Genomic DNA, 26583 nt, shown 5'->3' with positions numbered 1-26583 from the left:
TGTAGGATTCAGACTTCTCACAATCCACTAACTAGGATTCAAACTAAGGCCACAACCTCCAAACATTTACACACATGATTAACTTAAGCACTTGTGCAATCCCATAGACTTCAGAAGAACTACTCATGAACATAATACTAAGCACATGTAAAAGTGTTTGCAGAATCTGGATTAGGGTTATTGGCAGCATATATTGGATGTGCCTAAACTAAGATCCAGCTCCTAGTGAAGTCAGTGGAGCTGTTTTCATGGATTTCAGTGAGAGATGGATCAGGCCCTAAAAAAGGAAACTATTGCAGGGACCCTGATAGCATTAAATGTTTAGTTGTCTGATTTGTCCTTGCAATGGTTTTGTTTGTTTAGCATCTCTGCCTGAGAGAACAACTGAAGCAAGACTCCACATAGCACCCAGAGTGATTTCAGTGTTTGAAATGCCCATTATTTTTTAATACCCTCTGCTTGGGAGAAAGGTGTAGGAAATAATCTTCTACTAATTTTGTTCTTTACCTTTTTCCAACTTTTTTTTTCCTGTTTTTTATGGGAAAAACAATAATGTGGTTTCCTTATTATGCACTAGCCTCACTGATTATGTCAGCAGAGCTCCAGGAAAGAGGTTTGATAGTGAGCTCTTGTTCCCTTCCCTCAGCTAGCTCTGCAACAAAGCACACCACTGAGATGTAGAGTCTCTAAGGTGCCACAAGTACTCCTTTTCTTTTTGCAGATACAGACTAACATGGGCTGCTACTCTGAAACCAGTGATTATGACGTTATTCTTCAACAAAGAATTGAATTAGGGTGGGATTTTCAATAGGACCTAAGTGGTTTAGGAGTACAAGGCCCATCTACTTTCTATGGGACTTGCATGTCTCAATCCACTTAAATGCTTTTGAAAATTCCACCTTTAATCTTTTAAATAAAGATTTAGAAAATAAAGGATGTTCCTCATCAGAGTTTCATAATTTTAAACTAAACCAAAATTATAGTTTGAACTACTTGACAGCATCAGTTATCTTTGAGATGCACATTTATGATATCCTTCCACAACCATCTGCGTGGTTATACAAAAATCAGTACCTATTTTAATGTGTTTATTTCCTTTGTACACCAGCCATTCATACACCTCATCACTGAAGCACAGGGTGTCATGTTTAATACAGAGATCAGCTATTACCTGGAGTTCTTCTTTGGTAAATACCTAGAAGGCAAAAAGGGAGGGCCAATGCATTAATCAGTGTATTTAAGATACACTCTGAAATTACAACTACTATGTTAAACTAGAATGGAAGTCTTACCTTGCCTATAGGGTTGTGAGGAGTATTCAGTAGAATAGCTTTTGTTCTGGAATTAAATTTACTAGCAAGTTCAGTTGCATCTAAGACCCAATCAGCACTAGATGCAGAGTTCCCAATAACAGTTTTCTAGAATAGGAATAAATGCCTGTATTACTTAAGTGCAACACACATTATAGCCCAGACCATGCCTTTCCCCATGCAAAGCTCACAGGAAGACCAAAGTTAGGAAACTATCTGTGCCCTACTGCAACATGTAGTCAAGAGGAGAAAGCTTCAGCAGTCATTGAGCACGTGGAGAGCATGACCCTTCTAAGCTTCATACAGTTACACATTACAGTGAGGGACATGGCATAAGAACTGCTGGAGTTCACCTCAGTTCACAAAGACAGGGTCAAAATTTCTTACACCGGGAAATCCCTGCAAGTCTTCAGGAAGTTACTAATGCTGTAGAACAGTTCTCCCCAGCTCTGCCTCCCACAAAACTGTGGGAGCTCAACTGCACAGAGTGCAGGCACAACGCCTTCCTTAGGCTGGAAGAATAATACTAGGTTACTTCAATACCCATCCCTCTAGATTTTTGTTCCAAAGAACAGAAGTTTTCTGGTCCTTTCAGTACAACTAATTAGTAGTTTTCTTTCAAATATCTGAGGTGTTGCTATTTGAAAATCAACCACAGAGAAATTGCTAATCTCCATAACTAAAAAGGAAACAGTCATTCCACTTTTTGTGGTAAATGGAAGACCATTCCTAATTTAGTAGGCAGTTTTTGGAATAGAGATTATATCCCATCACTTCACAAGCTGCTGAACAGGATCAGAAACCAACTCTTTAAAATAACAAATACGTAAACTAGGCATGTGATCACCCTTCCATTATTTTGTGTTTCAAAACTTTTCTGATGGTGTCAAACAAAAGGACTTTAGGAGCTTTCAGCATGCAGAAGTTGAATTAAATGGGAAACAGTGCCCTACTCTTTACAACACTTGTAGAACACTATTTCTATAATGCTTTGGATAGCATCACCTCTGAGCCTTATATTGTAGCATTTTATCTCATTTATTATATAGTTGTATGTTAAGAACAACTAAACGGGGACCATCTATAATGTGATTATCAAATGTTATTAATCACAGAATTATTTTGTGAGACTAATAATAAATAATAATAATATTTTTTTTAAAAACATACATATCTCAATGGGATAAAAACAGGTTTTCCTCCTGCCATCTTCACCATGGGCTCATAACAGTCAAAAAATGGCTCTATTATTATCACCTGAAATTAAAACATACAGTCAGCAAGACCTAGAATTGAGAAATTACTATGCGTTGTAACATCATATTACTTTCTTCAGATTTACTTTGGCCATATGAATTTACTGTGCACCTTGGGCATTCAACCCGGATTTGATAATGCACAATTTTCATCGTCTTAGAACATCATATGGCAATGCTCTCAATCTGATAATTAGAGGTACTACTCACTAAGATAACATATATTAGTAGTACTTCAGAGATTAGACATGGGCAATTCTTCTCAAGTTAAACACTACAGTTGCTACTAGCATATAATGTTAGAAGTGCTTACGGACAGAGACACAAAAGGTATTAAAACGTGGAGAGACGAGGCAAAAGGGGTAGTGAACAATGGCAAAGGATTAAGGTAATACAAAAGACTCAAACAGTGACAGAGACAAAAGGGGAGAGAAGATCAAAGCAACAAGGATGAGAACACAAAACAGAAGTATTCTTAAGAAAAGGAAAAAAGCCAATGTACCACACCAGAAAAAGCACTTGTCAGTTACAGTGTCTCCCAAATACCGCTTCCCAAAAAGCCATTTCAGGTATCTGGTAGCAGTGGGAAACAAAGCAATAATGAAAGGATGAATCATCAGGCCTACCATATGAAAACAAATACTGATCCTAACTTTAAAAATGTGTATACTTTTTTTTCCCTTCACATTGGTACCATATAATAGTCTGAAACAAAATCTGAACTATAATGGCTATTCAAACATTGAGAACAGATACCCTGAACCATATTTAGTTTCTTGATGCAGACAGCAGCCCACAAAGTTTGTAAAATAGGAATTAGTGGGTGTTAACGGCAACAATGAGGTAGAAGTACAATAAATAGGGGAGGAGGCCTGCATGTTGGTGAATGGGATGGAGGCATTCATGAGACAGTCTCCTTATTGAGATATGGCCCAGTCTCTAAAAATGTTTGCCAGCCCCTCACCTACATGACAGGGCTCTTAATTATCTGGCGTAGGCTACATAGATAAAACTGCAATTTATATTATTTTTTAAAAACACTAGAAAGAAAACATCAACATAATTAATTTTATTTTGGTAGCAATAATAAAATACTTCAGATAAAGCTTACTTCATCTCCCACTTCAATTAACCCCTGTATTGCACTAAACAGAGATCCATATCCTCCCACTGTCACCAAGACGTCTGTGTAAGGATCAATCTTTCTTCCACAAACCTTCTCATATACCTGGGACAAGGCTTTCACCAGCAATGGATGGCCCTGTTCAAAATAAAGAAAAAACGCATGTGGTGTGCGCTATATATTACAGACAACTGATAATACAAAAATTTATCTATGCACACATACACGCTTTATCTCTCAATAAACAGAAATAACTGTGGACAGAATTATTAATAAGTAGGAGATTACTGGTATGATTTAGAGGAGATATTGTCCTGTAAGTGTTTGATTTCTTTCATACACAAAAATCAAAACAGGAGGAGGAGGCTGTTTGTTTGAAACAAAGAAAAATACAAGGTGAGCCCCTACACTACCAGTTTTAGCCTAAAATCACAAGTGGGTTTTAAAGGGATTTGTGGGTGATGGGGAAGGAGGAGAGGTTCAATTTCTTGATTCCTACCAGGCAATTCTTTCTACATCTGATGTTTTTGGGTTCTAAAATGCCAATTTAGCAGTATCCTACCCCAAGGTAGCTCCAGGAGCCTCTGGTGTGCTAGGCCAGTTATGAAGGACAATATATAACCCCATTTCATTCCCTCCCCTATAGGGACACAGAGACGGAGAGGTCTCATTGTTTCCTTTCCTTGCACTCCCTCATCTGTCTGTATTGTGATGGGGTATATAGGCCTCCCGCTGGCTGGAAAGAGAATAATGAGAGCCGTGGGCTCAAACTCCAACCCATTACACCTGTGAGATCAGTCAAACCTGGAGGGAGGAGATAAAAGAGGAAAAGCCCGGCTTAGTGGGTACTGAGATGGGCAGGCCTAGGCCTGCCAGAACTAGACCAAAGGGGACCCTGAACCCAGGCCACAACTGAATTCTTGGGACAATGAATGAATGAAGAAAGGAAAAAAAAAAAAAAAAAAAAGACTGGAGGGAAGATTAAAGGTTGAAAAAAATCAGGGAAATCAGAGGGGACACCAAGCAGCAAACCCTGAACAGCACCCACTACTCCTCAAAGGCGTCTAAGGAGTCTGCGTATTGCCCAGAGGAATTCTGCCTGGAGGCAACTGGATGAGAGACTGGAAATAGACCCCCATAGTCATAGAGCACCAGAACCAGTCCAGATTCCTTCTCCTGGTGTGATGGATGGCCATCTTGGCCAGCGCCAGGAGGAGGTTAACAAAGAAGTCTCAACTTTCTAGGGCCTCAGCCCAACTTAGTAGTAGATAACTGGGAGAAGGTGTGGATTTCTTGTGCTAGCCCCTTGAAGAGGGGCCAGCTGGGCCCAGCAGAAAACTAGAGACTGCTAGATGCCAGAGTCTCTCTGGAACAGGTAGGCCTGGTATACAACCTTTGACTATGCTTTGTTCCCTGTAACCAATTTACTCTCTTTTTGGTATCTGAGGACAGGCTAAGGTAGAAAGTAACCTATGGAGGAAGCAAAAGTCCGAACAGACATACCTTAGCAACTTATTGCAGGGTCCCTGAACTGAAACCCACAGGGAAGGGTGGACCTAGTTCCCCTACTGACCCTCTGAGGATGGTGGTGTGAAGATTTCTGGAGACAAGGGCTGGAAGGCCAATAAATGTGAAGTTGGGCTGAAGACTTGACATGAAGCTACTGGACTATTGTTGTACTGGACTTGGATTCCCAGGAAGGGGTGAGACCGTAAGTGACCTGGCCAGAGGATTGGCAGGGTACACATGCTGCACTATAAGATGATAATCTGAGTGAATGACTCTGCTTTAAATAAACCTACACTAGGAATGTTGATCAGCAGCTGGTAAGCTCTATTACAGAAATCCACGCTTGGAAGGAGGAAGAGGAGCCAAGATGAAAGGGAACAAAGTTATACACCTAACTTAAAATTAAGTCTTTAAGTTTCCCATGTAACAAACTTTCCCCAAAGTTCAATGTACTCACAAAGCCACGTGTGTACTGGTTCAGCCTATCAACTGTCGCTGCCTTGGCTAGCTCTTCTTTAACATAGCTGGGAGGGGATATATCTGGAAGGCCTTGACCAAGGTTAACAATTGAGGGGTCTGCAGCCACCTTAGTAAATTCAACCCTAGGGAAAAATGTGTGTGTGTTAAAGTTTTATCAAGAAAATTATCCTGCTCATTTGTCAACTTTAAACATAAAAGCAATGGGCTGAATCCACAGTGGGCCAATGGACTCTAGAAAGGCAAGACCCCTAGAGGAGAGGAGGGAGCACTGCAAGGCTATTAGGAACCCCAAGCGTGGGCAGAACCATCTGGGGAGATGGTGTCTCCAGAGCGTATCTCCTGAACAGCCTGTATTGCCAGGACTCATAGGGGACCCTGTCTGCAAACAAAAACTACACACCCCCAACATACTCCCTGAAGGAAGGCAGCAGTGAAACAATACTGCTGGGGTGAATCCCCCCCCCACTCAGACCATAGTGGATCTTGCTGAAGCAGGCAGATGCAATTACTGGGGTGAATCTAACCTGAAAGCCTAGCAAACATTTAAGCCAGCAAGACTCACAGTATTAGCCAGTCCTCTCACGGAGCTCTGTAAACATTCCTAGTCATACCAGTCTATGGACCAATGCATGGAACAACAAACTCTATTAAGCCCGCCAAAAGCTAATTATAGAATTTTTAGCCTGCAATTTTTTCTCCTTTTGTGTGCTCTTTCCTTCTGCCCTTCCCTCACCATCCAATTGTTAACCAGATAAAAAAAAATTACGGTTACAGTGTCACAGCCGTGGTCTACACTACACAGTTAGGTCGAATTTAGCCGCGTTAGGTCGATTTTATAAAGCAACCCCGTTCAGTCGACCTAAAGGTCTCTTAAAATTGACTTCTGTACTCCTCCCCGGCGAGGGGAGTAGCGCTAAAATCGACCTTGCTGGGTCAAATTTGGGGTAGTGCAGATGCAAATAGACGTTATTGGCCTCCAGGAGCTATCCCAGAGTGCCCCAATGTGACCACTCTGGACAGCATTTTCAACTCCAATACACTAGCCAGGTACACAGGAAAAGCCCCGGGAACTTTTGAATTTTATTTCCTGTTGGGTCAGCATGGCAAGCTCAGCAGCAGAGGTAACCATGCAGTCCCCTGCAGAATCGCAAATGAGCTCCAGCATGGAGCGAACGGGAGACACTGGATCTGACTGCTGTATGGAGAGAAGAATCTGTGCAGGCAGAAAAAGAAGAAATGCTAATATATATGCCAAAAATCGCACAGGGCATGATGGACAGAGGCTACAACAGGGACAAACAGCAGTACCGCGTGAAAGTCAAGGAGCTCAGGCAAGCCTACCAAAAGACAAAGGAGGCAAATTGTCACTCTGGGTCAGAGCCCCATACATGCCACTTCTATGATCAGCTGCACGGAATTCTAGGTGGGAGATCCTACCACTACCCCACCACTGTCCGTGCACACCTGCAAGGGGGGAGTCTCACGCAACACAGAGGAGGAGGAGGAGGAGGATGATATGGAGGGGAATGTGCAGCAGGCAAGCGGTGAATCCGTTCTCCCCAGCAGCCAGGAGCTTTTCATCACCCTGGAGCCAATACCCTCCCACAGCGGGATCCCCGACCCTGAAAATGGAGAAGGCACCTCTGGTGAGTGCACATTGGTAACTACAGTACAGGGCGTAAAAGCAATAGTGTTTAATGTCTGATTTTCCCTGAAGACCTGGGATGCATTCGCGGCCAGTACAGCTACTGGAAAAGTCTGTTAACATGTCTGGGAATGGAGCGGGAATCCTCCAGGGACATCTCCATGAAGCTCTCCTGGAGGTACTCTGAAAGCCTTTGCAGAAGGTTTCTGGGGAGGGCTGCCTTATTTCGCCCTCCATGGTAGGATACTTTACCACGCCAAGCCAGTAGCAAGTAGTCTGGAATCATTGCAGCACAAAGCATGGCAGCGAATGGTCCTGGGTTTTGTTTGCATTCAAGCAACATTGGGTCTTCATCTTTCTGTGTTAGTCTCAAGAGAGTGATATCATTCATGGTCACCTGGTTGAAATAGGGGAATTTTTGTACGGGAACAGTAAAAGGACCCCGTTCATGCTGGGCTGTTTGCGCTTGGCTAAAAGGGATCATCCCATAGCCATGCGGCGGGGGGGAAGGGTGAAGGGATCATCCCAAACAGCCACGCGGAGGGGTAGGGGGAGGCGTGTGCTGCACATTCACCCGAAAACCGCAGCCCCTCCTTTTAAATGGCAAACCGAACCAGCATTGCTTGCTATGGGAAAGGAGGACGCTGCAGTTTGAAAACATTCCCACATGTTATGAAGGTGTTAGAAGCCAAACCCCTGTACCCTTTGGCTTACCATGGCTGCCTGGAAACCGAATTCTGTTGCCCAGCCTTGTGTGATGTGTCACCATACCAGCAGGTGCTCAATATAAAAGGCAAAATGCGACCTAAAGCACATGTGCTGTCTGCTTTTAATTGCTTGATTCACTGTGAAAGAGTCTCCCTTTTGTTCTCAGAAATGTATCATCTTAAATTTTACTCTCCCTTTTTATCCCCCTACAGGTGCAAATGTTTCTATGCTCCCCCTATCATCTCCATCCCTGAGGTTATCGCAGATTAGAAGGCGAAAAAAACGCACTCGCGATGACATGTTTTCTGACCTCATGCAGTCCTCCCGCACTGATAGGGCACAGCTGAATGCATGGAGGCATTCAGTGGCAGAGTCCAGGAAAGCATTAAGTGAGCGCGATGAGAAGAGGCAGGATGCAATGCTGAGGCTAATGGGAGAGCAAACGGACATGCTCAGGCGTCTCACAGAGCTGCAAGAAAGCCAACAAGAGCACAGACCGCTGCTGCATCCACTGTACAACCACCTGTCCTTCTCCCCACCCAGATGCCCAAGAACGCAGGGGGGAGAGGCGGGGAAGCTGTGGGCACCCAGCCACTCCAGAGGATGGCCCAAGCAACAGAAGGCTGTCATTAGAACAGTTTTGATTTTTAGTGTGGCTACAATAAGCGATGTGCCCTTGTCCTTCCCTCCTCCCGCACCCCACCCGGGCTACCTTATCAGTTATCTCCTTTTAAATTTAAATTAAATTAAATTTAATTTAGAAAGAAAGATTTCAAAACAATAGTGACTTTATTTCCTTTGTCAGCTGTGATCGAAGGGGGGGAAGATGGTTGGCTTACAGAGAATTAAAAATCAACAAAGGGGGTGGGTTTGCATCAAGGAGAAACACACACAGCTGTCACACCGTAGCCTGGCCAGTCATGAAACTGGTTTTCAAAGCCTCTCTGATGCACAGCGCACCTACCTATGCTCTTCTAATAGCCCTGGTGTCTGGCTGTTCAAAATTGGCAGCCAGGTGATTTGCCTCAACCTCCCACCCCACCATAAATGTCTCCCCCTTATTTTCACAGATATTATAGAGCACACAGCAAGCAGTAATAACAATGGGAATACTGTTTGCGCTGAGGTCTAACCTAGTCAGCAAACAGCGCCAGCGAGCTTTTAAAGGTCCAAAGGCACATTCTACCACCATTCTGCACTTGCTCAGCCTATAGCTGAACTGTTCCTTACTACTGTCCAGGCTGCCTGTGTACGGCTTCATGAGCCATGGGAGCAAGGGATAGGCTGGGTCTCCAAGGATAACTATTGGCATTTCAACATCCCCAACAGTAATTTTCTGGTCTGGGAAGTAATCCCTTCTTGCAGCTGCTCAAACAGCCCAGAGTTCCTAAAGATGCGAGCGTCATGCACCTTTCCCAGCCATCCCACGTCGATGTCGATGAAATGTCCCTTGTGATCCACCAGTGCTTTCAGCACCATTGAGAAGTACCCCTTGTGGTTTATGTATTGGTTGGCAAGGTGGTCCGGTGCCAAGACAGGGATATGTGTTCTGTCTATCACCCTACCACAGTTAGTGAATGGCTTTGCAATGGGTTTCCCTCTGACCTGTACATTTCTGAGAGTCACTACCCTTGATAGTCAATGCAATCACTGATGTTCTGCTACTTGAATCACAGCAGTCCCCACAGTAGATTTGCCCACTCCAAATTGATTCCCAACTGACCGGTAGCAGTCAGACGTTCCAAGCTTCCACAGGGCTATCACCACTCGCTTCTCAACTGTCAGGGTAGCTCTCATCTTGGTATTCCTGCACTTCAGGACAGGGGAAAGCAACTCACAGAGTTCCAGGAAAGTGGCCTTGCACATGCAAAAGTTTTGCAGCCACTGGGAATCATCCCATACCTGCAACACTATGCGGTCCCACCAGTCACTGCTTGTTTGCCGTGCCCAGAATCGGCGTTCCACTGTATCAACCAGCCCCACTGCCGCTATGATGTCCCAACTGCCACATGCTGTGCTTTCAGAAACATGTGTGTCCATGTCCTCCTCACAATCGTCCTTGTGCTGCCATCTCTTTGCCAGGTTCTGCACATACTGAAGGATAATGCGCAAGGTGTTTACAACGCTTACAACAGCAGCGGTGAGCTGAGTGGGCTCCATGCTTGCTGTGCTATAGCATCTGCACAGGTAACCGAGGAAAAAAGGCGCAAAATGATTGTCTGTAGTTGCTTTCACGGAGGGAGGGAGGGGAGATTGACGACATGTACCCAAAACCACCTGCGACAATGTTTTTGCCCCATCAGGCATTGGGAACTTAACCCAGAATTCCAATGGGCAGCGGAGACTGCGGGAACTGTGGGATAGCTTCCCACGGTGCACTGTTCCATGAGTCGATGCTAGCCACGGTAGTGAGGACGCACTCTGCTGACTTAATGTGCTTAGTGGGGACATACACAATCAACTGTATAAAATCAATTTCTAAAAATCGGCCTAATTTCGTAGTGTAGACATACCCACAGACACAGCTATCAACAACTGAAATTGCTGTGAGGAGACTGAGGCAGGATGGTCATTGATGAAAGAGCACCAAGTGCATTTAAACAATCTGCCCAACCCCTCAGTTAATGTTACAAACTAATGAAATCCCACTAGATGGCAATGACACACCTGATGCTACTTTGAGACCAATTTAAGCCCTGGATAAAAATATAGTAAAATATATTAGGTTAATTTGTACAGCGACAGGTTCAAGATGATTAAATGAAACGGGTGTAAATTAGCAAAGCTAGGTTGTTCAACAAAACTAATCTATACATCTGTAGCCCCTTGTTGCCACCATACCTAACAATCATAGATGCTGGAACTAGGGGTGCTGCTGCATCCCCAGGCAGGAAGTGGTTTCCATCATATACAGGGTTTACAATTTGGTTCAATAGTTCTCAGCACCCCCACTGTACAAATTGTTCTAGCACCCCTGCTGAGAATTACTTTTGTTTTACTTTGGTTCATTCTGCACTTCAGAATTCTAACTTACTCACAGCTTATGACCTTGTATTGGCTTAATTCACATCACCACCACCATCACATTTGGCCCATTGAATCTATCTTCTAGGCATACGTGTGAATACAATTCAGCACCAGGGATAACAAGAGTTGTATATTTCTGTGGTGCTGGATAAATAATCAATTTGGAAAAGATAACACACTAGTTGATTTTTAGAATTCTGCATATATTTTAAGGTGTCACTTACCATACATTGACATCAAGCCCTTCAATTCGTTTTGCGTTTTTGTGCTTGAAGGCCATTGTCTACAAGATCAAAATATATAGACAAAGGGGTTTAGCTAAGAATTGCAAAGTCTTATATTGTTTGACATTGTAACATTGCGTGAGAAACCCTCTCCTATGCCCTTTCAAAGATACCATAACTGAACAAGTTCAATAATATAACATTGCTCATATTATAAAAGCCTTAATGGACGATAATCGCTTGAGTTCAGTCTAACACAGGGGTGGGCAAACTTTTTGGCCCGAGGGCCATATCGGAGTGCGAAACTGTATGGAGGGCCACGTAGGGAAGGCTGCACCCCCAAACAGCCTGGCCCCCTCCCCCATCTGCCCCCCTCAGAACCTCCAACCCATCCAACCCACACTGCTCCCTGTCTTCCCAACCCCCTATCCAGAGTGTTGCTCTTTTAAGACTTCTGAAAGCATGCTCCACACCTTATCCCTCTCAGATTTTGTAAGGCACTTCAGATTCTTAAACCTTGGTTTGAGAGCTATCGCTGTCTTTTGAAATCTCACATTGGTATCTTCTTTGCGTTTTGTCAACTCCGCAGCGAAAGCGTTCTTAAAATTAACAATGTGTGCTGAGTCATCATCCGAGACTGCTATAACATGAAATATATGGCAGAATGCGGCTGAAATAGAGCCAGAGACATACAATTCTCCCCCAAGGAGTTCAGTCACAAATTTAATTAACGCATTCTTTTTTTTTTTTAAATGAGTGTCATCAGCATGGTAGCATATCCCCTTAATGGTGGCCGAAGCATGAAGGGGCATACGAATGTTTAGCATATCTGGCAGGTAGATACCTTGCCATGCCGGCTACAACAGTGCCATGCAAACACCTGTTCTCACTTTCAGGAGACATTGTGAACAAAAAACAGACAGCACTATCTTCTGCAAATGTAAACAAACTTGTTTGTCTGAGCGACTGGCTGAACAAGAAGTAGGACTGAATGGACTTGTAGGTTCTAAAGTTTTACCTTTTTTATTTTTGAATGCACTTATTTTTTGTACATAATTCTACATTTGTAAGTTCAACTTTCATGATAAAGAGATTGCATTGCAGTACTTGTATTAGGTGAATTGAAAACAGTTTATTTTGTTTTTTTACAGTGCAAATACTTGTAATCAAAAATTATAAAGTGAGCACTGTACACTTTATATTCTGTGTTATAATTGCAATAAATATATTTGAAAATGTAGAAAACTTCCAAAATATTTAAATAAATGGTATTCTATTATTGTTTAACAGTGCGATTAATCACTCATAATTTTTTAATTGCGATTACTTTTTTTAAATCGCTTGACAGCCCTAATTATTGAGAGAGAGAGAGCGCACGCACGCGCTATGTGTTTGTCAGAGAAGGCAAGGTCAAAGAAATGGACCTTGCACTTGAAGCAGTTTGCGATAGTCATTAAGATTCATTGAAAGTATTTTTATTCAGACTACTCAAAACTTTTTAACACTTATTTATCTCAAACACTGGGGAGAAAACGTTTTTGTTATAAAGTCAACACACATGCTCTTGAATTAAGGGCTAAGAAAATTCACATATAATAGACCTCCAAGGATCCTTCCTATAAAACCAGGGATAACCAGACCCAATATTTGTGGTATCTTTAAAGTTTACAAACACAACAACAAACACCAAAAGAGAGAGAAAGCAGGAAAAACTCTTCTGGCCTTCATACAGTCAAACAAAGAATAAAAACGTAAACCCATTCCCCCGGCCCACTCTTTATAGTGCAGACAGTAACTCAATGATAGAACTCAACAACTGCGTTAAGATCATGCCTGCATAAAGCGTGGGATCAGAAATCAGTTAACCAAAACTTCTGTCTCAGAAACTAGGCCTAACTGGTGGACAAAATATTGAGGGGATGGGCTATTCCACCTATCACTACCTTTCGAGATCCTTCAAGAAAGGGACTTTGGGCTGTCGAGCAAGCTTCACCATCATGGCTGCCACCCCCACTGTCTCCTAGAACCCATGACCATCTTCAGCCTAATCCCTCCTAACCAGGCTGGGCCATAGAGAGGAAGCCAGATGACATCACCTCCAGCAGTTTCAGCTAAATCCTGAAGACAACCTGGGATGTAAAACTTCACTCCCCCACGCCCCCCCGACGTGCTCTTTTCCTTATGTACCGCATTTCTTTTCTTTCCTATCGCTCTCCCCTTTCTCCTTCTGTCTAATATGAGCCTGGCTTAGCCAGCCAAGACTGCATAGTTTGCAACACTGCTGTGAGCCTGTGACCACAGAGGCAGCTAAGCCTAAGCACCACAATGCTAATGCCCTAAGCACCACAATGCTGGGATGAGTTTGCTGAGTCCTAGAATGGCTGATAAGACGGTGTGCGTGCCTGTTTTTTCCAGCAGTGAGGTTTGTAAGTGAAAGTCAACATCAGAGACAAAAGCTGCATTTTCTTTGCAATTCTTTTTTCCCCCTCTTAGGAAACGGGATTGAACTTTTAACAACAGCAGCAGCAGCACCTCCTGCCTATCTCAACTAATTTCTTCTCTTTTCCCCAAAAATGACAGTTACTTCAATCTTTGATGCCACCTAAGAGATTGTCAAAAAATACCCTCTTCAGTAAAAGGAAAGGGAACAAGGGATGTTGTAAAACAAAAGCCTTACTCAATACTTTACATTTCAAATGCTTTAACTGTTTTTCAGTCTTTTTCTGTATCTTTAATAAAGTCCTAGAAAGATTGTAATGGTATGTTTGCCATAGTACTGTACTAAGGAGGCTGAGGTCTTTTATGCCAAACCCCAAACCTTGTTTAAAACGGTTTAATGTTGGATAGTATCTGGGTTACGTTAACACCTTTGGCCCAATTATTCCACATAATTTAATACTAACAGGCCCCAGTCCTGCAAACATACACATGCTTAACATTATTAGTGTGAATAGCTCTCACTGGTGTTGATTGGACTGTTTGTGCTAGTAAAGTTAAGCCCATGTTGCAAGTGTTTGCAGGATAAGGGCCTATGATGTCAAATCACTTCTTTCACTATAATTTTATTGCACGGGCCAGATTCTAATCTCAGGCACATGGCATAAATTTCGATGAAGTTCAGCATAATCCATTTATCCCAACAAGACATCAAATCTGTTTTGGAGAACTTGGCAAGTGAATGTGCGACTCTTGCCAAGGGACATATCCAAATTGCAATTAAAAGGGAGTTTTGGTTAGATATGGTTCTTTACTAGGTGACACTGGCATATGCAGGTGTCTAAAAGAGTACTCAACTACTGCACTGATGAGCACAATGCAGACAGAGATTAGTGTTTGGTCATAATACACCCCCCAATAATATGAATATTTTATCATGCCCATTTCAAATAAGCACTTCTGGCAGCTTCCCTTTTGCTTTTTCACATGCTAGGCTACTTTTTTTTTTTAACTATGAAAAACTGAGACGTCTAGCCCTGAATCTCTCTAGTTAGTAATCAGGATTCTGTGTGGTCCAGTGGGCAGCTCATTGTATTGATCAACTCTTAAGATCACTTCAATTAGCTAACCACAACAGGCTACTCAATAGCAGGATTGTTATGACTGAATTACAGTAAGCTTAAACTGTACTAAATATTTCTCTCCTGGCTGAAATCTTACTGAGAACTAAAAGACTGCCTGTTACAGCCTTCATATCACAGAACATTGTATGTTCAATTGTTAATAATTAAAACTTTCTCTCCCTATATACCTTGATCTTAGTTTTGATTCTGATGTCATAAAATGGCATTTCTGACCCTGTATTGACTATCAAGGGCCTCCGTTTTGGGTTCTAGCTCTGCTTACTTCAACTTTTAAAAGGCCAAGCAATTAACTCAAATTATTAAAATGAGGTAAGATTAAGAGAACAGAGCTGTCTTCCAGGGAGAAGAAAAAAACACTACTGAAGCGTGTCCAGATGCTAGTGAGAATGCTGAGGATTTCCCTATTTTATATGATACGCCACTCTTTCAATTACATGATTGGTTTACCTTCTCTTATAATAGAAGTACAAGGAGACTTCCAATGAAAGTGAAAGTTTAATACTGATAAAAGGAAGTACTTTTACACAATGCATAATTAACTCGTGGAATTTAATGCCATGAACTATTATTGAAGCCAAGAACTTAGCAGGATTCAAAAAAAGGATTACACATCTGTGTGGACAATTAGATAAGATATAAAACACATAATGCATATAAAACATCCTGCTCTAGGGCATAAGCCAACTTGGCTTGGAGTTTAAGAAACTTCCCCCAAGGGGAATTTATTCTATAACTGTACACTATGGGGGATCTTGCACCTATTTCTGAAGTATCTAGTGATGGACACTGTCTGAGACCAGGATGCTGGACTGATCCAGTAATGCAATTACTATGTTCCATTACACTGTCCCTAGGATCTCATCCATCGTGGTGAAAAACTGCACTTTCTTTTGACAAAGTTAGATATAAAATGGTGTCACATGATTCCATAAGCAACTTAAGTGAGACTACAAGAATATATCGTATACAATAAACTTAATCAAGTGTAGCTCTCTCTCAGGTACCTGTATAGCTAGCTCCTATTGGCATAGTATCTGAGGACCTGCAACACCCCTGTGAGAAATACTATTATCCTCATTTTATAGATGGGAAATGGAGGCCCAGATCCACAAAGGGACTTAGGCATTGCAACACTAAACATTGCAACACCTAAGTTTTAGGCACCTACAAAAATCGCTAGAGCAACAGTGGGATCCACAAAGCCTGGGTTAGGCATCTAGGGTCCCTATACATTCAATGGGGAGAGATATGCACCTAAGAATGTTATCAACAAATGCCAGCATGCTAGATGGGAAGCATGGAACTGAACCCATCTCCTGAGTCCCAAGTTAATGCCCTGGGGATATCATCATGCTAGTGTGGTTTAACATTTGATTGATTTGAACAATAATTTATTGCAGTTTTCATATTAAATGTCTGGGATTAAGGCAACAAAAAATGAAGAAAACATAATGCTTTGTGGACCTTCTCACGGAACATGGATGAATCTTAAACTGCCTAACAAAAATGAAATTTTTGCCATCAGTTCAGTGAAGTAAACCAAGTAGACATCCAATCCAGTATATACTTACTGGCAGCATCACAAAAATAAATACAGCGTGACATACACGTAGTGTAATCTACGAACTGATGGAGTACATACTTCAGAGGTCGAAAATCTGAAGAATCTTACAGGATAAACTGTCTTCAGTAGCTGTGTCCTAATGCCAAGGCAGCAGAGGCTTTGCTGAGCAAAGAACTTGCCTGCACAATAATTTAGAAGATTATAAATAAATAAATAAATAAAACAGTACGCCTTTATCTAGTACTTACAGATGCAAGACCAGAAATGTGTATTTCCCTACACAAAGTTAAGCAATTTTAGAGCCTGAGATTTTTCTTCTTCTCCCATCCCTCCCCACACCCACCCTAGATGATTATTTCCTTATCATACCTAAATACAGGGATGAAGCTTTTTAAAAACAGGGAGTTTGCAAGACATTTTTTAATATCATGAAAAAGGAAGTTTTAATCTATTTGACAGAACTGAATTAAATAATGGTCTCTTCACCAAGAGATGGATGAAAACAAAACAAAAACCTAAATCCAAAGTCTATACAGCTAGGGGATTGCTAATGGGATATGGAAACTTGTTTCTAGTCCACTACTTCAAATCCAGCCAGGTCAGGAGCAACTAAAAATTATCATCATCTGATGGCTCTTCATTAGAGTATTTGAAACAAATTAGTGGTTTCAGATGGATTTTTTATGAACAAGTGCTCACATAGCAAACAAAAAAGAAAACAATCACTATCATAGTTGGTAGTGCCCATCTGAGAAAATACTATTAAGGCGACTGATTTTAAAGTACTAAGAATCCATCCTTGAAAAATCAGTCCCCTTTAAGGTGTCCCAAAATCGCCAAAATTGAGATACCTAAAAAATCATTAGTCAATGTGGAAATCAAGACCTATGTATTATTTACTTCTTTTTATATAAAAAGTAAACATCAAGTTTAAATTGGTTTGGCAAACATCAAATTTATCAGAGCAGAAAATAACACACCCACAGAAGACATTTTGTACAGAGTAACAGACCATTCATTGGCCTGAAAAAATGACCCCAGTAATCCATGACCACAAAAAAGAAGGAATAAGAGATGTTACTACAGGACAGCCACTTTTAGAATGTGTATTTAAGTAAATTTATTGGTTGACAATGTCAAAATGATTGTTTTTTCTCTAGTAAATTCCAATATAACCGAACTGACCTACTTCAGAACTGCAACATCACAGCAATATGATTAACTTTGTACTGCAAAGCTCAATGATTAGAGAACAAACAGGAAAACTGCAGACTATGTATCCAGTGGGGGATGGGGAGAGATGTTAAAAGGAATCTGAGAAATACTGTCTTAAAAGAAAAAGAAAGAAAGAGGTAGGCTGCCCATATGTACCGAAACTAGAAAGATTTAGTGGACTACAAACGCAATGGAAATAACGCAAATAAAACTGAAAGGGTCTGATTTAACCCCAGAAGAGCACAGAACTTCAGCATTGTGGAGGACAGATTCTCTGTCAAATACGAATGATTGTACCTAGCCCTTAAAGTGTGGTTCATACCGAAAAAAATTTTTTTTTTTAAAAAGCATCTTGAACTTTCATATTTATTGTTTCAACGACTCCATATCAAATGTATCCAGTTAAAAGTATACTGATTCCCAACCACCACTACATGCCAGAACCACAAACTTTATCGAAGTCCTGAGAGCCAAAATAGGTTCTTTCCATCTCATGCAGCCATTACCAGTAATAAGGGTTCTGCAGGCCAAATTAGACCCTCACTGACATCTGGGCAGTCTGGCTACCTTCAAAAATTTGAAAAGGTGTTGTTGATTGGATTACTAAATAAATAAATAATAATCATAAACAATTCTGTTCCTGATCCACAATTAGAAATCCAGTAGCCTCAGCCCAGCAGTTCACAGAGCTGATGGGCTAACAGAAAATAAAACAACAAAACTTATTTTTGACACTAAAGTCAGCAGATATGACTGAATATAGAAAACGAACAGGTCCGATGTTTAGGTCTTTTTCCCGCGTCCCGACCGCTGCCCGGTCAGGAGGCCATTTATCCCAATATTGCGGCTTTGGCCGCTCCGGCGTTTTTGGTTTTTTTGGTTCGACAACTCCGGCCGCTTTTTTCTGTTGTTGTTGTTGTTGTTGGGTTTGGGTTTTTTTGGTTGCTTCCCCGCGTCCCGATATTTTCTCCGTTTAATCTGGTCACCCTACTCTGCACTCTCCCGCCGTGGGGGCTCTCTGCAGCGCCCCCGAAGCCTGGGGGCTCTCTGTAAGTCCCTCCTCCCGGCTGCGGCCCGCTGCCTACCACTGGCGGCCGCTCTGCCCTGCGGAGTCCCCAGGAGCCCGGCGCACGGCTGGGAGGGAGGCACGGGCGGCAGGCCGAGGCCAGCTGTCCCCTTACCCTGGACGGCCTGTCCCAGGAGCAGCGCGGGCGGCGGCCCAGCCAGCCCGAGCGGGGGACACGCAACTCACCGTCTCCGCTTCGCCCGGCCCCGGCGCTTCCCACCCGAGAGGGGTGGGGCCGCGGCCTCCTTCCCCAGGCTCCAGGACAGCGTCTCTCCCCAGGCCGCTTCCTCTCCCCTTTGTGACCCTGTCACTGCCCCGAGGGCCCCACCCCCAGCAGAGAAATGCCCCGCCGCAGCGGTGGTCGCCGGGGCGCCCCTCCCCCACTCCATGGGGGTGTCCCCTGCCCTATACACCTGTAGTTTTCCAACCTTTTTTCTGCAACCCAGTTGAAGAAAACTGTTGATGCCCTCGACCCAAGGGAGCTGGGGATGAAGGGTTTGGGAGGGGCTCAGGGCTGGGGCAGAGGGTTGGGGTGCAGGGGCGAGGATTGCAGGGTGGGGCTGGGAATGGGGGGTTCAGGGTGTGGGAGAGGGCTGGGATAGGGGGTTGGGGTGCAGAAGGGGGTCTGGGCTGGGGGTGCAGGCTCTGGCTGGGGCTAGAGATGAGGGGTTTGGGATGCAGGAAGGAGCTCTGGGTTTGGGGGGCTCAGAGCTAGGGCAGGGGGTTGGGGTGCAGGGCTTTGGGCTGGGGGTACAGGCTCTAGGGTGGGGCTGGGGATGAGGGGTTCAGGGTGTGGGAGGGCACTCTGGGCTGGGGCAGGGGGTTGGGGTGTGGGAGCGGGTCAGGGCTCTGGGCTGGTGGTGCAGGCTCTGCGGTGGGGCTGGGGATGAGGGGTTTGGGGTGCAGATGGGTTTCTGGGTTTGGGGGGTGCTCTGGGCTGAGGCAGGAGATTGGTGTGCAGGCTTACCTCCAGTGGCTCCCAGTCAGCGACACAGCTGGGATGCAGAAGCAGGCTTCCCGCCTGTCCTAGCACCGCGGACCGCGCTGCACCCCAGAAGCGGCCAGCTGCAGGTCCAGCTCCTAGGCGGAGGCATGCAAGCAGCTCCATGCTGTTCTCGCCCGCCAGCACCGCCTCCCCCACAGCCGGTGCTCGGGGCGGGGGCAGTGTACGGAGCCCTGTGACCCCACCTAGGAGCCGGACCTGCTGGCCACTTCCGGGGCGCAGCACAATATTGGAACTGGTAGGGACTAGCCTGCCTTAGCTCTGCAGCACCGCCAACGGGACTTTTAACAGCCCAGTCGGCAGTGCTGACCAGAGCCACTGCAACCCAGTTCTGGGTCACAACCCAGGATTTGAAAACCACTGCTATAGAGCAACCAGGGCATGTGACCCCCCTAAATAGATGCGGAGATCTCACTCATCTCCCCTACAACAGGTGTCACACCCCCACCCCACTACAGCAACAAGATGGGGATTAATCCCTACATGGAACAAGCAGGATATGTAGCCACCTGTCCAGGTTTCCCAGGATTGGCTTGTGTGTGTGATTAATATTTTATTAATGTTCATAAAGAATTATTTAAAAATACAAAATGGTAAACAATGTACAGCTTGTGTGTGGTACCAAATACCATACAGGTCACAGGATAGCCAACCAATTTATGCAATCATTCAAAGCTGCAAGACTGGGCAAAATTAAGTCAGACAATACTGCACAGACATAATGTGTTTCGGTGGAGGGGTAACAATAATAAAGACATACACAAATAGGCAAAAAAAGGAAGGCGGAAATGAGGAGGCAGGATGGGAAGAGGGAGGGAAAAAGCACAGGGAGGGAAAAGGTCAAAGTGAAATGGAAGTCTGGCATATTTGAATTATCTCAGTGTTCTTTATCCAAATGTATCAAGAAACTTGGTTCACATTTCAGATTTTTCTCACAACCATAATAACGAGAGACATACTTTTGTTTTTTGAATGTAAGCTAAGGTTCAGGAGAACAAGACAGAAACTTCAGATAAGTACTAGTACATCACTTGCGTGGATAGCTGCTGTTTCCAAGTGGCAACGCCACAAATCAGTTATGCATGTAATCCTAAAAAAGGGCCAGTTAAGTTTTTCTGTCACACTACACCATCGGGAAGTTTGGTTATGTGATGTATTTACAGAAAAGCTATTTTTATGAAAATTTCATTGTTTTACAAAATGCTATTGTTTTATTTTTTTACTCTCACCATTTGCTTTCACCAAGATGCTATAATATCATAAATAGGGCCCTACCAAATTCACAGTCAATTTCAGGGTCGTAGGATTTTAAAAATTGTAAATTTCATTATTTCAGCTATTTAAATCTGAAATTTCATGCTGTTGTAATTATAAGGGTCCTGACCGAAAAAGGAGTGGGGGGTGGGGGCACAAGGTTATTGTAGCAGGGATTACAGTACTGCAACCCTTACTTCTGCACTGCTGCTGATGGTGGCGTTACCTTCAGAGCTGGGCAGCTGGAGAGCGGCAGCTGCTGGCTAGGAGCCCAGCTCTGAAGGCAGAGCTGCACAGAGGTAAGGATGGCCTGGTATGGTATTGTCACCCTTACTTCTGCACTGATGCCTGCAGAGCGGGCCCTTCAGTCAGCAGCCGCCACTCTCTGGCCACCCAGCTCTGAAGGCAGCAGTGCAGAAGTAAGGGTGGCATGGTATGGTATTCCCAGTCTTACTTCTGTGCTGCTGCTGGCAGGGTGCTGCCTTCAGAGCTGGGTGCCCGGCCAACAGCCGCCGCTCTCAGGATGCCCAGTTCTGAATGCAGCAAAGAAGTGAGGCTGGCAATACTGCGACCCCCCCCTAAAATAACCTTGTGACCCCTCTGCAACTCCCTTTTGGATCAGGACCCCCAATTTGAGAAATGCTGGTCTGTATTGAAATCTGTATTGTATAGGGTAAAAGCACACAAAAGACCAGATTTCACGGTCCGTGACGTGTTTTTCATGGCTGTGAATTTGGTAGGGTCCTAATCATAAATCCAACTGTATAAGATTTTGAGAGAGTGGGAAAGTTTATAACTAATTGTCACAATCACAGGGCAAGCTATGCTTTAGATTCCATTTTGTCCTCCTTGAGTGGACCCTTCTGCTGACAGGCCTGGCTTCTTCTCTCTCTGTGGTGGGTGGGGCCACATGGTTCAACCACTCTGGAGGTATGTCTACACAGCAACTGGGAGGTGCAATTGCAGCCCATGCAGGCCTACCAAGCTAACTCGTTAAAAATAGCAGTGTAGCTGCAGCAACATGGGCTAGCCACCCAAGTACAATCCTGCCCTGGATTGTAGGTACATACTTGGGTACATACTGCAGTGTAGACATACCCTGAGACTGGATCTCAGTCTGGCAGCTCCCCACTTGTGTGAAAAAACACACCCCTGACCGACATAAGTTTCACCAACAAAAGTGCTGGTGTGGACAGCGCTATGTCAGCAGGGATGGTTTAATTATGCCAGCAAGAGAGCTCTCTCCTGCCGGCAAAGACTGGCAACACAAGAGACCTTACAGTGGCATAGCTGTAGTGGTACAGCTGTGCTGCCTTAACGTCCGTAGTGTAGACATAGCCTTAGTCAATGTAGTGGGTGACTTACATCAGTGGGAGCTACATTTTACTGTATACCCTTACAGAGTTACGCTTATGAGTAATTACGTCAACCTAACTCTGTAGTGTAGGCCAGGCCTTACTCCAGTAGCCTGTGACAGCAGCTGATTAAAATGACTCAAAAAGCAGCTTCTCCTAACTCTAACTTCAAAACAAAGCATTATTTATTTTTTCACCCAAAGATATATAGCACACAGAGCAAAGCGGGAAAACAGCATATACACTAATCCTTCCTTGCAGGCTTCTATAAGTTCCCTTCAGCCCAGCTACTCCAGTTTCTAGCTGGGAAAAGCAGGATGCCCTGCTGCAGTATGCACTCTCTCTCTTTCTCTGTAAGCATTTCAGTCGCTGCTGCTCACTCCCCCCAGTACTTTCCTTCTAACCCAGGATCTTCAAGGCTTTAGTACCCATTGATCCTAGATTTGAGTCCTGGAAAAATAAACTGTTGCCAGCCTCTCTGGAGTCAGGCTGGGGTTATCCCCCAATCAATAGCTTCCCCACTGTTTCATCAAAGACCATTAGTATTCTCTCACTGAACCTCATCTTTTCCATTGTTTTGTTTCCTGTTTGTTTCCCCTTAGCCACCTCCTTTGGTTTAACTCTATGCAGTCAGGCAGCATAATATCAGCCAGGTGAATTGAGGTGTACATGATATTTATAAAAAAATACAGATATTTCCCTTATTCTCCACACGAACACATTTTAGAAAACTCCAAATATGATTTAAGTAGCTTTTCTGTGCACAATAATGTGATTTTAACGTCCAATATCATAGAACCTTGCCAGGTTAGAAGAAACAGCATGAATCTTCCCTTTACAATGGTACATAGATGTTGCAAGATATCAGAGCTTAAATCCAATTCTTGTTTTACAGCATCCAGCACCATAGACAAGTGTTATTTGGATGGGGAATTACACATGAGAGGAATAGGAGAATCCATTTTCTGGTGATTTTTTTTATTTTATTTTTTAATGGGAATGATGTGAAGCTACTAAGAGGCCTAGCATGTCAGTAGTAGTAATGGAAGAGATAGATTATCAGGCTGGAGTGCAGATGGTTTCATAGAGGTGTATGATAAACGTATTACATGGATATCACCAGTTCATATTTGGTGTGTATAAATATCTGTTAATACATATACAGCAAGAGAGAGGGAGTTAGTTGAAGAAAATCAGTGTGTCAGAAACTAACCAGAAGAAACCTGCCTACATATAGCTAGAATTATGCAGTGTAGTTGTAGCCATGTTGGTCCCAGGATATTAGAGAGACAAGATAGGTGAGGTAATAGCTTTTATTGGCCCAACTTCTCTCTCACTTACAGAAATTGGTCCAATAAAAGATATTACCTGACCCACCTTGTCTCTCTAATAGCTAGAAGTAGTCAGACAGCTAGAGACAGCATGCATGGAGCTAAGAGGAGGAAGATGTGAAAAAAGATTTGCAAAGAGATGAACATTTTATTTAGCTTTTTTCATTAACACTTAGGGTTTGTCTACACTTACCAGGGATCAACAAGCAGCGATCAATGCATCAAAGGTCGATTTAGCGGGTCTAGTGAAGACCCACTAAATCAACCACTGATCACTCTCCCGTTGACTCCTGTACTCCACTGGATCAAGAAGAGTAGGGGGAGTCGACGGGAGAGTGTCTCTCGTTGACATCACGTAGTGTGGACCCAGCGGTAAGTAGGTCTAAGCTATGTTGATTTGAGTTATGCTATTCACGAAACTCAAATTGCATAGCTTAAATCGAATTTTCCCTGTAGTGTAGACAAGGCCTTAGCAACAATACTTCATTCTAATCATCTAATGTTTCCAAAGCAGAGCTTCCACAGGACTGACTCTTCAAAGTAACCTCTCAAAATGTCCACCAGAGGGCAGCAGAGGATAAACTTTTACTTGCCACAATAATGTTTAACAACCGGAAAGACCTTAATTTTAGAAGGCTTTGAGCTAGATTCATGGTCTTGATGCAGCAACTTTGCACAGGTCTGCTAGCACAAAGAAGACATGCATCTGAAAAATCCAGGTAGTGATGGGTATATACTCCCATATCAGCTCCTCCCTCTCCACAAGCATGGGTGAAGTGGATACGGGTAGGATGCTAACGGTACAGCGACATTAAAGCGCTGCCATGGCAAAGGACCCTCCTTAAAGCACTGCTGTGGCAGTGCTTTAATGTCGTTGTCAATCTGCCCTCACCCGGGCTGTCGACGGGGGCAGAGTGGGAGCTACTGCTACTCCGGCAGTGGCCAGAGCCCTGGGCCCTTTAAATCACTGCTGGAGCCCCGTGCAGCGGGGCCCAGGCAGTGTGGATGGGCTGGCTGGGGGATGCTGATCCCCCAGCCCTGCTCCTTCTGCCTGAGGCCCCGCCCCTTCATAAGTGCTTTATGTTACTTTCACCCTGACCATGGTTAATTGATTAAGTCTGCTCTAGTGATTGGCAACTAGTTAACTGACCACACTGAAAATTCTAGTTACTCTCTGTACTACCTAACAGCTTACAAGCTCTTCCCAAATTTGACAAACAATTTAATTAATTACATATTGTAACCTTGTGTGCTCTGTGCTGCAAAGACTCTTTTATGTTTCAGTCAGAAGATTCTGAAGAAGGCTCTTGCTTCCTGATTCTTTTAGAGTAAATTAATTAAGCAATTAAGCCTAAGGCTAAGTTTACACTACAGACCATACAGCAGCACAGGCCTCCTGTATAGCCACTCCCACCAACATAGCGCTGTTCACATCAGCGCTTTTGTCAGTGAAACTTATGTTGGTCAGAGATGTGTTTTTTCACACCCCTGACTGGCAAAAGTTTTGCTGACAGAAGTGCTACTGTCGACAAAGCCTTAGTCATGTTGTTGGCAAGCTTAAGAGTAAAAAGTTTCTGTTTCAAACACCAGTAACTGTAAAAGCTATTCCACAGCAGTGTAAGCAGGAACAATGACATTTGAACCTAATGATCTGATGGATTAAATAAAATTTTATAACCAGTACTTTCCAAAGTATTAGTAAAATTAAAAAACAAATCAAAACCCCAAGACCCACCTATAACAAGTACACCTTTAGGTTTCAGGTTTCCGGGTGGTAGCCCTGTTAGTCTGTATCAGCAAAAACTACGAGGAGTCCTTGTGGCACCATAGGCTAAAACCCATGCATCTGATGAAGTGGGTTTTAGCCCACAAAAGCTTATGCCCAAATAAATGTGTTCGTCTCTAAGGTGCCACAAGGAGTCCTCATTGTTTTACCTTTAGGTGTGTGGCTAGATATTTGCATTTGTGCATTTCTTTGTCATATTTACAAAAGAGAAGATATTGTTTATATTTAGAATACTTAATGAACTCAACATCCACACAAAGGGTAATTATGTAGCATAATTTTAAAGAGCAGGAAATATCTAAGATTGACTTTGAATTTAGGAGTTTCTTGTTTGTTTCTTTTTAACAAAACTTGGATTTGAATTTATAATAAAAAATTATGGCAGGAAATTTATTTCTATGTCTTCAACTGTTGTAACGAGAAGAAAGAAATAAAGTCTTTAAATCTGATTTTCTTTGACTATAATACAGCTAAATCTTATTTGTAAAAGAGGAGTTGTGGTCAAGAGTCGCTACAGTTTATAATAGATTATTGTCAGCCAGTTCGATAAGACTGGAAAAAAATTCTTTGCAGAATGGATGCAGTTCAGATCATACTCTTAACTGTAATGGAAAGAACAGCTGTCTTGTTTGCTGGCGTTATCTACAGTAGTTGTGTGCAGACAAGAGCCTACAGTACCTAAATCTTGGTCGAATGAACATATTGAGGCAAAGCACAGAATGTGGGGCAGCTTCCTCTTGGGATATAGCTAGTGCTTCCTAAAGCAGCACTGTATGCCATGAATTATACAGTGCATACATATAAAACCTTAAGGAAGAATGGATTTGAAAAACCACATAAATAAACATATACCATGTAAATAAATTCCTTGTATGCCAAATGGATTATAATTAACTGAATTATATATTTAGAGATAAGTTATTATTTGTCTCTGTGTGTGGCAGCATTAGTATGAATGAGAAGGCTTTTTAGTCTGCCTGCCAATGATAGATCCAAAAAAATTGATTTATACTATATACAATTGTGACAGATTGTAGCGGCACTACCAGTTTCCCTGAGAACAAGTATTTAGCCTCAGCTCAGTTTCCCCCTCCTCTAAAAGAGATCCTGTGAGGAAGGCCTATAAATTGGATGCTTAGAAAAGGG

At 43.2% G+C, this 26583-nt stretch overlaps 1 protein-coding gene across 1 annotated transcript in view; it reads right to left on the bottom strand.

The window, feature by feature from the left end:
• KYAT3 (kynurenine aminotransferase 3) overlaps positions 1-26583 on the bottom strand; it is a 57157-nt gene that overhangs the window by 13537 nt on the left and 17037 nt on the right. Inside the window, exons 2-8 of the mRNA XM_084637106.1 lie at positions 16506-16606; positions 11283-11341; positions 5656-5800; positions 3678-3827; positions 2481-2567; positions 1293-1418; positions 1075-1195 (exon numbers count right to left, since the gene is read on the bottom strand). Of these exons, the coding sequence (XP_084493232.1) occupies positions 1075-1195; positions 1293-1418; positions 2481-2567; positions 3678-3827; positions 5656-5800; positions 11283-11341; positions 16506-16606 (789 nt within the window). The remainder of the gene's footprint in view (positions 1-1074; positions 1196-1292; positions 1419-2480; positions 2568-3677; positions 3828-5655; positions 5801-11282; positions 11342-16505; positions 16607-26583) is intronic.

The sequence above is a fragment of the Lepidochelys olivacea genome (genome assembly GCF_965140295.1).
Source record: "Lepidochelys olivacea isolate rLepOli2 genome assembly, chromosome: 8".
In the NCBI taxonomy this organism is placed as follows: Eukaryota; Metazoa; Chordata; order Testudines; family Cheloniidae; genus Lepidochelys; species Lepidochelys olivacea.
Note: the sequence above shows the minus strand (reverse complement) of the source record. Positions and strands in the feature narration are given on the sequence as shown.